At 30.8% G+C, this 10,182-nt stretch overlaps 1 protein-coding gene across 1 annotated transcript; it reads left to right on the top strand.

The window, feature by feature from the left end:
* Positions 1-6,372: 6,372 nt before the first annotated feature.
* On the top strand, positions 6,373-8,946 carry LOC110691272 (transcription factor bHLH30-like). The gene is made up of 2 exons (XM_021868196.1): positions 6,373-7,449; positions 8,147-8,946. Exons 1-2 carry the CDS (start codon positions 6,790-6,792, stop codon positions 8,633-8,635), a joined length of 1,149 nt encoding a protein of 382 aa, XP_021723888.1. The 5' UTR covers positions 6,373-6,789; the 3' UTR covers positions 8,636-8,946.
* Positions 8,947-10,182: the final 1,236 nt, after the last annotated feature.

Below are 10,182 nucleotides of genomic sequence, written 5' to 3'. Positions count from 1 at the left end.
AGTACAGTGATGAAACTCCCTTGATAAAAAAATAATTAAAACAAAAAATTCTTGAATAGTATGAATGACATTAACATTTGTAGAAGTCAACTGATGCCAATAAGCAAGGATGATTAATAAAGTTGAATAACTTTTGACTAGTTTTACAAAGATAAATTTGTGTATGTATGCAAAGCTATTGGTCAGTCCACTTATGCTGACTTAATTAGTTTTCCAACTTAGAAGCTGTTCTTTTGAGCTGTTCTGCTCTGCTGAAATGTGCTCTATTGTGCTGACTTATTTTGCTCTGTTGACACCTGCTTTGCTGTGTTGAAATATGCTCTGCTCTGCTTACCCAAAAGCTCAAAAGAATAGAGCCTTAATTAGTAAGATCAAGTAGGAAGAATCACTTTCTAGAAGGTGCTATACATACTTAAATATGTTTCAATTTGCCCTCAATATATAGTCAATACCATGTATTATGATCTCTCTTTTTGGTGATTATTATAAATAACCCTAATAATGGTCAAACAAAGGTGAGGAGTGAGTAAGATGAATAAATAAAAATCCAAGTGTTAAATAATGTATTGTATAAAACATATTTAAGCATAATACGTAGTTTCTTTTTTTTTCGGTTTTGTTTTGTTTTGACAACGGTTTAAAAAGAAGACTAGCTCCCAACTAACTATATAGTACAAGAAGAGTGTTTAACTCTCTTAACCATAGTAAAACAAGAACTAAAACAAATGTAGTACTACCTCTATTTTCCTGAAACCTAGTTGTTTTTTTTCATTTTAATCTCTTTATTAAGGTCTTACACTCTTTAACTTTACTTAATTTTTTCTTATGATATTTAATATTTTTTTTTTAACATCTACTATAATACCGCATCTTTAATTTTGAAACCCGGCCTGTTATACTTGATAATTCTTATACTTTCCATCTTTCGAGTTCTCTTTAGTTTATGTTGCTAACGTGTAACTTCGGAAAAACAAATCGAGATGGTTATTATCAACATTGTTTTTTATTATTATTTTTTTTTTGACAGGGTCCTTTCCTTTAATTTTCCCCTCAAATTAAACAACATTACATTTGGGAAATAATATACAATTTATATACTCCCAAAATTATTGTGTCCCTTCAATTGCTTAATTATTCTGAAATAAAGGGTCTTACTCTTAAATGGGTACTCCCTCCGTCCTATATTATAGTTTTCGTTTTTTTTCCTATTTTGGAGATCCAAAATATTGTTCTTGTTTTCATTTTTGGATAGTATATAAAGACCATTATACCCTCATTTTTTTAACTTTATTCATTGAACTTCCTAAAGTACCCTTGAATTTTCCACTTGCTTTGTACTTTTTTCCACTTTTTCTCTCTAACTTTTGACTATTATTGTACTTTTCAATTTCTTTTAGTGTATTTCATCAACTTTCTCTTCCCATTTCTTAAATACTGTGAAAAAACACAAACATTAACTATAAATTGGGACGGAAGGAGTACAAAACTTTTGTGTTACTCCGTACATTACAAACAGATTTCGAAGTATAACTACAGCAACTTGTTATATTTTTTTTTTAAGGTAAGAGAAATTAAATATTAGGACAGCTTAAATGCTAATTTGCTATATACCATCTCACATTCACACCTCTAAGAATAAAAGTATGCCAATATGCCATCATAATATATCACCATTAGAGGAGTCAATTCGGATAACCGGATAGAGTTTGGTCGAGTCTGTTTGAATCGGGTATATTTGATTCAAATTTATCCTATTAACCCGCCTCGGATCGGATTGGATCTCTTTCGGGTCGGAGCAAATTCGGGTCAAGATCTGTTGGGTCCAGGTCGGGTTTGAGTAAGGTCAACTTCAAATCGGTTCATATTCGGTTCGGGTTCAAAACGGGTTTGACCGAGTTAATTTCGGGTTGATGACTTTGTATCGGGTTGGTTCCGGTTTGGTTGATTTCGGTTCTATTAAGTTCGATTTGAATACTAAGTTTGATTCAGTATTCTGTCAATTCTTATTTAGATACTTTTCATGTTTGACTGAATTTTGATTGGGTTGACCAAATTTAATATTTAAATAAGTACATTTTTAAAACTAGAGTAATTATTGAGTTTTTGTTATTTTAAATCTTGTTATTAGGTCGAAATCAAGTCATTCACATGTCATTTTTTCATATCGTGTCATTAATATATGTTTAAGTAAAAAAAAAAAGGTAGGTTGGGTTAGGTTGGTTTGAAATCATGCCAAGTCAAAATATGGTCAGGTTAAAATCGGGTTGGGTTAATATCAATTCGGATAAAAAAAGATCGGATTGAATCGGGTATTTGTCGGGTCAGTTTCGGTTCGGATTGAGTTCAAGTCGGATCAAATCGGTTCGGTTTGAGTTCAAGTTGGGTCAAATCGGTTTCGGGTCGACTTCAATTCAGGTCAAATCGGTGCCGGGTTAAATTCAAATCGTGTCAAATTCATATTCAAGTTGAGTTCAGTTCGGTTACAGATCGGATTTGGGTCTTGACTTTCTCGGATCAAATCGAATTAGTTATAGTTCGAAACGCATAGTTTTTTTTGGGTCACTTCGATTTTGACATCTCAAAAACTCGAACAGTACAAAACCCAAGTTTGTTACCAGCTAGCTAGCCCTACTTTGCCACCACCACCATGGAAAAACATACTCGATCTATTCCTAGTGGTTTGCATACTTATGAGTTAAACGGTTCTAAACTATATGTATTTCGTATCATTATTCACAATACATTATTTATGTGTACGAGATTGATTAATCTCGGATATTAACGTAAGCCTACTACTCATGTCCATATAGTATAATATCCAAAGGAATGACAAATGGTGATGACAGTATAGTAATAAGGAGTAACAGTAAAAACAATAGAGTTGTAAGTGATTAGCGTAACTGAAACCGAGGTTGCCGTGAAAATAAAAGAGAGAGAAGAAGAAAGCAGAGGAGTGTGTTCCAAGACACAATCATTACATGGCCCTCTTGGGGAAGCAGAAAGGATGGCGTTGGCGTGGAATAACAAAGTTATTATTATATTTCATTTAATTATACATGTAGGTTTAGTAATTAGTAGTCGTAGAAGTAAATTGCAAGCATATATAGGCTAGTTTTAATTTTATATAATCAAATAAAAAGGTATATATAGAAAAAATAAAAACATATTGTCTAGCTTTTATCATGACGAAACTGAGGCTTATTACTTTATGAAATTGCAGGCTTCTTCAATTCCTATCTATTGTCAACATTTTTTGCCTTTTAGCTTTTTAGGTCTTTTGGTCGGTCCACACATTCTTGTTTCTGTTATTGTCTTCTCATTATATTCTTCTCCTCTTCATTTTTATTATTACCAACTATTCAATCATGCTTTTTGTAACTTATTTCATACAACACTCGTTTTTTAAATCGTTCTTATTAATTCATATGGTTGATCAAAACTTATGTTTCCAACATTGGCTTCGTAAATAGTATACTAGATTAGAATTTATTCATAAGAGAATTTACTACCTCCGTTTTTTTTTTATGTGCAACTTTGAGGAATATTTGTGAGACATAAAATATTCCAAAGTTGCACATACAAAAAAAAAACAGAGTTAGTATATGATTACATACTTTAAAAGAATTTTTCATAATTCTCGAACTTTCTTTAATAATTTAAAAACATAATAATGAGGATTGTAAAATATCATTATATTTATATACATAAATTTTAATATATGGCTGATCACACCGTGTAGCCGGGGTTATTTACTCAAGGGTTACTTATTTTGGGGTCACTTATTCAGGGGTTACTCGGTCGGTTAGGGATTACTTGGTTAGGGGTTATTCTCACACAGAAGACGCTCTAACCGACTGAATAACCCCAGAATAAGTAACTCTTGATCGATTGAGTAACCCCTAAATAAGTAACTCCGACAAAAACCCGCTAACCGACTAAATAACCCCAAAATAAGTAACTCTTGACCGACTGATGAGTAACCTCTAAATAAGTAACCCCGACGAAAACACGCTAACCGACTGAGTAACCCTAAAATAAGTAACTCTGGATCGACTGAGTAACCCCTAAATAAGTAATACCTGAATAAGTAACCGCAGCCACACAGAAAAAACACCGGTTTATATAACAAATTTGTCATTATGTTTTACTTATTTTCTCATCTACAACTAAAATAAGTTTTAATAAAATTAATAAAGTTCAATATCGTTCATATGATTAATTCATTAATTAAAGGTATTAAGTTTAGATAGTTTAATTAAGTTCATGTAAGAGAAAAACAAGTAATTAAATACATTGTCCCTAGCTTACTTTAAATTTAATTGTGAGCAAGCTATTTAAAAACATTTATCTTTCTATTAATCTCATTGATTGAAAAAAAAAAAATCTTAAATTTATGTTATCTAAAAACATTTATCTTTCTATTAATCTTATTTTTTCTGAAATATGGAGTAAGTAATTTGTGAAAATAAGTTAAACAAAAAGTAGAAAAAAATAGCATACTAGTCATGACATGTAACTTGTGTATTATTCGTAATAATTAATTATTATGAAGGTAAAATTCGACTAAGATAATTTGAGTTACCGAATCATAACTTTTACAGAGTAAATAATTATCAGTAAATTTGATGAACCATCAACGAAGATTATATATATGGGAAAAGATGAGGAGACAAATCTTTTATTAAATTCACTAATTGTTGATGAACCAATAATCTCTTAAAATATTCTCACCATCCGTGTATTTATAAAGTTTAAATTCTGTTCATTTTGCCAAAAAAGTCACTAGTGTATACGGAGTACAATATACATTACCTACACATTTAAGAACTCAATATTTTAGACTTTCATAGGCGATCTTATGTGTTGCCCTACCCAAAAACTGATGCACTTATAACCGTATACGTAGAGGATAAGAAAGAAGGTGAAAGTATAGAGTTTGGACCAATCACTAGGAAACAAACTGTATATTCTTTTGCATATAATCGATTAAAAGAAACCCTCCACTGTTTGATAGCAACTCAAGGGTCACAAAAGAAAGACATAAATATGCCTTAAAAAGAAAGGAAACCCAAATCCTAGCTAGTGCTCCATGCTCTAACTATATACTTATAGTGAGGGGCTGAGGGCTACCCATAATCATCACACTTATAAGAAAAAGAAAGAGGGAGAGATCGGATCCAGGACGCGAAATATATAATAATTTATGTATATTTGAGTGTACTTATAAGTAGTTATAAAATTTAGATAATTAAAATTTATGCTCTAAAAAGTTGGTTTAGGCTCTATTTGATTTAACTCTATTTTGTATGAAATTATTATACCGGAGTTTATCTAAATTTAAAGGAAGTATAAAAATTATTTCATCCGATCATTTCAAAATAATTAATATAGTTTGACTTTTTTCACCTATTTATAAACTAATTTTGGCCATAGTTTTTACTTTATTAATGATTTTCTAAGAAATGTTATTATGTACATAAAATATTGCTTTATATGAGTACATAAAATATTGCTAAATAAGTATTAATCTAACTTTTCATAATATCTATTTTCTATATAATTTTTAGTAATATTTACTTATAGTTTATTATTATTAAACTAGTGTATTGACAAATGTGCCAAATTTTGACCAGAGCTATGTATTCTGGAACAAACAATGACTAAGGTCTTGTTTAGTTCAACTTATTTTTACTTATTTCAGAAAAAATAAGTTCAGATGTTCAGATCAGATCATCGTTTTATGTGCAATTTTTTATCGCTAAATATCTTTAATTTAGTAATGAAAAAAATTATGAAAATTACATATTAATAAAATACACATTATTACCAATCTAACAAGATCCCACTTGATACATTTTTTCCTTACAGATTATTATACACTTAAGGTCAAAGTTTGGTCAAATAAGACAATAAGATCAGATCACAGATCAGATCAGACCAGACTAGATCAGATAAGTTTAGATAAGCAAAAATAAGGTGAACTAAACAGGGCCTAAACTTATATTATCTAAACTTATTTTCTCTTACCTTGCCATATTATATTTGTGTGTTGATTTTGTTTGAAAATACCTATTTTTTCTAAATGGACATGAAGTAACAATAAGTTAAAATAAGGTGAAAAAACAACATGGGTCAGATGTCTTCGGAGCTAAATTTCGGTAAACCGGATGGACACATCCAAAAAAAACTGAAAAACAATCGACAAACTATCAGTTTAGTGAATATAACAACGACTTCGATTCTCCTATATAATATATATTTAAATACATCCGAGTGTAACATACACATGTTACATTGAGAAAGTCTAAAAAGCATAAGGAATAAACAAACATACCTACAGTGGCTAGAAAGCACAACCGAAAAGGTGTTAATAGTTTAGATTAAATGATGAAAAATTTTATATTATACTCCGTATATATATACTTCATTCTACTTAAAAGTCATCACTCCCCAAATAACCTTCCATGTTCCAACTGATGGAAGGAGAGAGAATTAAACAAAGAAAAGAGATAATTAATTAATTATTATTTAAAGATTTAAGCGCACTTAGAGTTAAAGAGAGATAATTACACTAAAGTGTGTATTAGAAAGGTTTGATTACATATATAAACAAGACACCCTTTCTTCAAAAGAGACAATACTCCAAGACCCCCTCATCAACTAAAATGTGTTTCCCTTTCTCTCCCCTTTCTTCTCCCTTCATTCTTTCCTCTTTTACCCTATAAAAAAAAAACACAAAAACAAAAATCTCTCTTTTTCATAAAATTATTCTCTATCTTTTTCAAATGAATGAATAATATTGAAGAATTACAACAACATCAAAATCAACAAGAAGAAGAAGAAGAGGAATTACAAGCAGATTACCAAAACTGCCCTCAACCAAATAATAACAACTTAGAAATAATGCAACAATATCACCAAGCAACATCTCATTCTGATCCATTTGGAGGTAATTTTGTAGGTGGTGGTGGAAGGGCAGGAATGGTATTTCCAGATCTTTCCCCTCCGCCACCGATACCGCCACAACAACACCTCTTACCATGGGAGCTTCCACAAGTAGTCCATTCATTCCAACCTTCTATGACAAATAACCATAATCTTGATCCCTACTTTTTTCCGTCTTCGTCTTCGTACGGCGGATTGTTTACTACTCGAAGGTCATCATCATCTAATCATCATACAAATTCACTTCAGTTTGCTTATGAGGGTGCATCCTCGGATCATCATCATCTTAGGCTTCTTTCCGATGCCCTCGGTCCGATGGTTCATCAACCGGGTTCGGCTCCTTTCGGCCTTCAAGCTGAGCTTAATAAGATGACTGCTCAAGAGATCATGGATGCTAAAGCTCTTGCTGCTTCTAAGAGTCATAGTGAAGCCGAACGTCGTCGCCGCGAAAGGATTAATAATCATCTTGCTAAGTTGAGAAGCTTGTTACCTAGCACCACTAAAGTAAGTCCTTCATCTAAATCAATTTAAACTTCCAATCAAAATAAAATGAAAACCCTTTTGAGAAATATTCTTCATAAAAAATATATATGTTTTTTGTTACCTAGCTACAAATTATTCTTTGTTTAATTATAATCATTTGAATAGTATATGTTAAAACTAGTAGCACGCCTAGCAAGAGATTTCATTTTATAATAACATGTAAACTTTGGGCTAAAAATTAGTTTGAAGATTTGGTATGGATTTTACAAAAGACTTAAACCATTTGGAATTATTTGATCAAAGATATTCATAAATTTTGTACTTATATGGGATTTATCATTTATATATGTATGTAGTATATTCCAACTTCATTCCAAACATATATATTGGTCATGTAATAATAATATCCTTTGTTTTCTTTTTGTGTGTTTTCTTCTTTTATTTTTTGGATTTTTTAGTGGTAAAACCAAGAAAAAAAAAAGTAACAAAAATAGATTAGATAGATAGCGTTAATGTCGCTTGGTTGTATGATAAAGAGGAACCAATTACAGATGAAAAAGCTTACATGGAAATTTCTTGCCGGTGTATGAGTCAAACTTATAAATCATACACCACATTATTCTTATGAAACCACTAACAAACACATAAAATCATAAAATTAAAATCTTCTAAACTTTATTTTGTTTTGATTGTTGCTTGTGTTTTTCTATATTATTAGACGGACAAGGCGTCGTTGCTAGCGGAAGTGATCCAACACGTGAAGGAGCTAAGGAGGCAGACGTCGATAATAGCCGAGACAAGTGTAGTCCCAACGGAGAGCGACGAGCTCACGGTGGATCCAGCATCGGATGAACAAGATGGCAAGTTTATAATTAAGGCATCGTTGTGTTGTGATGATCGTACTGATTTATTACCGGATTTAATCAAGGCCTTAAAAACCCTTAGGTTAAGGACCTTAAAGGCGGAGATTACTACCCTAGGTGGAAGGGTTAAGAACGTACTATTTGTCACACATGAGCCTAATATAAGTGACCATGATAATAATGATAACCAAGATGACCACGACGAGGATGTACCACCTGGCCAATGCTCGATAAGCTCGATACAAGAGGCGTTGAAGGCGGTTATGGAGAAGTCCGGCGGTGGGGATGAGTCTACTTCGGGTAATCCTAAGAGGCAAAGGACTGCAAACATTACAATCTCTTAACTTAAATGATATAGTACGTACTATAACTATTATTAGTACGATTATATTTAACAAAGGGTCACATTGAAATATTTTATACTAACAAATATGACCTTAATTAAATTACCTTGCATGGGTGTTAAATTAGTTCCTTCTTTTTTTTTCTTTTTTTTTTTTTGGGTATTATTTTGGTTTGCATGGGTGTGGTTAATTAATTAGCGTCTTCTTCTTCTACTTCTTCTCGTTGTTATTACAATCAATGTACCGCGATTTCAGATTTTCTCTGATGACAAGAGATATATGATCATATGGCTTGAATTGGGTTTTTCTTATGAGTGTTACATTATGTTCATCATATAATACTTTCCATGCACATATATTATATATATCAGAATTTGAAGACAATTTAGAATGATGACATTTTGTAGTTTACATTATGCTTTGTTCAGTAGGAAAAAAAGTACTAGTTCAGTATGAGAGCGAGGTTGTTAGCAGAACCAAAAAAAAAAAAAAAAAAAAAAAAAAAAAAAAAAAAAAAAAAAAGAAAGAAAAAAAAAGGAAGGAAATCTTTTTCGTGAAGAGAGGTACCTTACATAAATTCCTTAAATAGAAATAAATTGAATATTATTTGCAATATTATTTATTTCAGGCAGCTAGGAAATATGTACAATATATATATAGAAAAAAAAAAAAGTTGGAAGTAAAAATGGTTGTAATGTAGTGGGGTTTGTTGAAAGAGAATGGGATTAGACATCATCATCATCATATGTGTAATGGTGATGTAGGTGAATTTGTTCATAAAAATATGTCATAATTTTGTAACACTCATAATATACAAGTATATAGTAGTATTTATATAAATATATAAAAACATTATGATATGTATGGTTTTTGTAAGATGCTTATGTAAGCTACCAAATTGTCTCACTAAGGTTGTGTTATATCAGAAGAAACTAGTGTGCTGAAATTGATAGAGGCAGATGTCATTTTATAACTAGTACTGTAGTAGTTTTCTTGGTGGTCTCCCCACCCCCCATTCTATCTTTCTCTATATATCTTTCTCTCTTTTGTTCCTTTGATTTGTTTTATGTCTTTAGTTTTGTCTTTGGTTGTGTTTGGATCTTACTTTTGGAATGTAGTTGTGGATGATTAGTAGAATATGTAATATACTTCTATTTGGATGTTAGGAGGTGGTTAGGGCTATAGATGCATAGTTTAATACTTCTTAATTATTTAACAATCAATTAAACTCGGATAGGCCTTATTTTATTCCCTTTTAAAGATAATAAATTGTAAATATACTATAAGTTTGTTCAGTAAATTTAAGTTTACATCAATAGAAATAAGTTAATTACAATCGACAAAAATATGATGTTAAAAGTTGTTTTAATTAATGAATATAAGTATTAATATGAAAAAAATCGGTTTTATTAAGTAAAAATAATATTAATATATGTTAAAAAATAAGTTTAATTTCAACAAATATTTAGTGAAGAGATCAACATTGAATTTGAAAAAAATAATTGATTACTAAATTAAATGTGGTAAGCGACAATCCATCATCAAGA

This window comes from Chenopodium quinoa, unplaced genomic scaffold (genome assembly GCF_001683475.1).
Source record: "Chenopodium quinoa cultivar QQ74 unplaced genomic scaffold, ASM168347v1, whole genome shotgun sequence".
In the NCBI taxonomy this organism is placed as follows: Eukaryota; Viridiplantae; Streptophyta; class Magnoliopsida; order Caryophyllales; family Amaranthaceae; genus Chenopodium; species Chenopodium quinoa.
This window is presented reverse-complemented; position numbering and strand designations above follow the sequence as displayed.